This window comes from Sinocyclocheilus grahami, unplaced genomic scaffold (genome assembly GCF_001515645.1).
Source record: "Sinocyclocheilus grahami isolate Dianchi unplaced genomic scaffold, SAMN03320097.WGS_v1.1 scaffold924.1, whole genome shotgun sequence".
NCBI lineage: Eukaryota > Metazoa > Chordata > Actinopteri > Cypriniformes > Cyprinidae > Sinocyclocheilus > Sinocyclocheilus grahami.
The window spans coordinates 57347-60564 of NW_015506103.1; the positions used below are offsets into that span (position 1 = coordinate 57347).

A 3218-nucleotide genomic window follows, 5' to 3' on the forward strand; every position below is an offset into this window, starting at 1 on the left:
AACAATAATGTACAGTATGTGGAAAATAATGTGTTTTTGAACCTTAAACCGCATAAACACATTTTATTACACCAAATACACAAAATAATGTTCTTTTTAGCAACATCATATGACCCCTTTAATGACCGAACGCAAGCTGAATGACTGCACTTCTTGCAAAAGAGAACACTGTGACTGTTTCCATGGGTTACGGTATATTTTTATTTGCTGGTTTGGGGTTATTACGGTTTTTCTCGATTGCTAACACACTATAACTGATTCATTTGGCCCAATTTTCCAAACCATTCATACATTTCTCGAAACAAAGCCACATTTCTCAAAACTTTTAACACATTTCACCTGTTTGCACAAACGTTCCAATTTGCTCAGTGTTTTCTGCAAAACTCTACACAAAACGCCATTTTGCACAGGTTTAACCATGTTCTCATTCAGAAAACACAAACACACAATATAATTAACTCAAGCATCAAAAAATGAACTCAAACAGCACACATTTATCCATGTGTGAACATTCAGCAGCAAAACTGATGACACACAGCTCAGAATCTCAGGATGATATGAACAAGAGCACAGCTGATTATGAGTTTTAGAAAATGAATCCTGGTAGTGGGAGACCATGAGGAAGAGGAGGAGAAAATAAAAATGAAGGGGATGAGGTCAAAGGTCATTAGCTCCTGATGAAATACACAGCACTGTAGTTGAGCATGTTCTTCTGCATGCACTGACCGTGAGGGGAGTTAGCCTACAGCTCATCTACAGGGTTTCAATACTACTGACACATGCAGTATAATTACAGTACATAGCAGCAGTACTTCAGAAGAGAGAGCTTTCATTATTCTGTGTACAGTAAATACTGTAGCACATGTTATACAGCCTCAAACTCATTACTGTTGAACTGATTTGTAGCCAAGTGTGTACTGTATTTGTGCAGAACTGAGAGAAGTCTTTTGTCAGAAGACTAAGAAACTGCTGTAACAAATAAGGATAATACCAATACTGTCATGCAAATTGGCAGAGGATGCTGAAAGAATGAATGAATACATTATTTTATTTACAGTAATTGACAGTATATTCCAATGTGTGTTTACTGTATATTCCGTTGTTTAATTTTTGAACTTTTCTCTTCTAGTGCTTTTCATCTTCTGTAAGATCTCTTCACAGTAGTGTAATGAAAGTAAACTTTTCTTACAGTTTAAGACTGTAACAGACACTGAGTAGCAAAAGGATTCCTGTTTCCCAAAAGCAGGTTTTAGTAACAGTGTTCTGAGTTGATCTCACTAGTGTTCTCTAGACAGTGAAGTAGTGTGTATTTGACAGGTTTGTGTGTCATCTGAGGCCTAAGTTTGATTCTGACAAAAGAGAACATGTTTTTGACTAAACTATTTGATTTTGAGCTGGAAGTTTGCACAAGTTTGTGTGTAGTTTTGAGATTGTGTTTATAGTTGTGAGAAAATGGTGAATTGTTTCATGAACTGTGTGTTAGCAATCGAGAAAAACTGTATTATTCTAAACTTTTCATTAACTTCTGTAGGCTGTGCAGCAAAGGAGTTAATTTTTCTGCAGAAAGCTGAACTCTGCTGATGTGTCTGTTATTTTATCAATCATTTCTTGGTAAACCGCGAGAGACCTGATGAGCCTCATGATTTCTGTCATCAGTGGGTTCCCGACCGCTGCTCCATAGATTCATTTTTAATGATAAGTAGAAGACAGTGAGTAAAAGCAGTGTGTGTGTGTGTTCAGTGATGCTGTTCCCCGAGGCGTGGGGTCGCAGTCAGTGTCGTCCTCTGGAGCGGATGGTGGAGGTGGAGCAGGAGTATCCCGGAGGAGTGGAGCACATCTACAGTCCCGGCTGCGTGCCGCTGCTGCGCTGCTCCGGATGCTGCAATGACGACAAACTGGCGTGTTTCCCCATCAGCACACGCAACATCAGCATCCAGGCATGAGCTCGGTTCATACACAGTCACTTACTGACTCCCTCATCACGCTGGCTGTGATTATTAATGTGGGACATTCCTGAAGAATCTTCATGTGGCTGTTTTCCATATAACAGCAGTTCATAGTGAACATGACTGAAACATCAACAACAAACAGTGTGTGTGAGTGTGTGTGTGTGTGTTATTTTGTGTGAGTGTGAAATTCAAACGAAAAAACACAATTTAAAAAATCCAAATATTATTAAAAACATAGTAATATAGACTGATATTTTATGGTGTATTGATCATTTTGGAGCTTTACATATTTGGTCACTGAACTGTTGTGAAATGGAAAAAAGCTGCGTGAGAATCTTCCCTAAAATTCTATCTTTTATAGAACTTTTTTTTTATTAAAAATGTTTTTATAGCTATTTATTTATTCAGTTTATTTGGGGATGAGCTATTCCTTTATGCTTTGATGCTCTGTGTTTTCCATCAGCTGTTGAGAATAACTCCGGCCGAGAGGAGCAGAGAATACGTGCTTCTGTCCTTTCAGGAGCACCAGAGCTGTGAGTGCAGGTACGGCTGACACACACCTGTCGTGGTGCTGCACTTTCAGCTTGCTTTATATTTACTCCTCTAACTTTCCCCCTGACATTCAGGCCCAGACGACACCACCTGAGACATCAGCAGTGAGTATCTCTCGATTGATTGATGTTTATAAAGCAGAGAGTTCCGGTGCTTGATTCTGATTGATTCTTGGTTCGAAGCTGTTGTAAATGACGCTACAAAGTAACACACACCTTTGTTTACGTTTGTGTGTTGCTCGGCGACCACTTTGTAGCAACCACAACTGTTTCTGAGGAGCTACATTGTTTGGTGGAAGAATACTGTGTTTATTAATATCATTACACTTTATTTGCTCTGTTTTATTTTGTGAAACCTTACTACGCACAGTGGGTACGGAAAGTATTCAGACCCCCTTAAATTTTTCACTCTTTGTTATATTGCAGCCATTTGCTAAAATCATTTAAGTAAATTTTTTACTCATTAATGTACACACAGCACCCCATATTGACAGAAAAACACAGAATTGTTGACATTTTTGCAGATTTATTAAAAAAGAAAAACTGAAATATCACATGGTCCTAAGTATTCAGACCCTTTGCTGTGACACTCATATATTTAACTCAGGTGCTGTCCATTTCTTCTGATCATCCTTGAGATGGTTCTACACCTTCATTTGAGTCCAGCTGTGTTTGATTATACTGATTGGACTTGATTAGGAAAGCCACACACCTGTCT

At 38.6% G+C, this 3218-nt stretch overlaps 1 protein-coding gene across 1 annotated transcript in view; it reads left to right on the forward strand.

The window, feature by feature from the left end:
- The window catches only part of LOC107564316 (placenta growth factor-like), a 14644-nt gene that overhangs the window by 9949 nt on the left and 1477 nt on the right, over window positions 1-3218 (forward strand). Inside the window, exons 3-5 of the mRNA XM_016249356.1 lie at window positions 1741-1937; window positions 2413-2492; window positions 2576-2605. Of these exons, the coding sequence (XP_016104842.1) occupies window positions 1741-1937; window positions 2413-2492; window positions 2576-2605 (307 nt within the window). The remainder of the gene's footprint in view (window positions 1-1740; window positions 1938-2412; window positions 2493-2575; window positions 2606-3218) is intronic.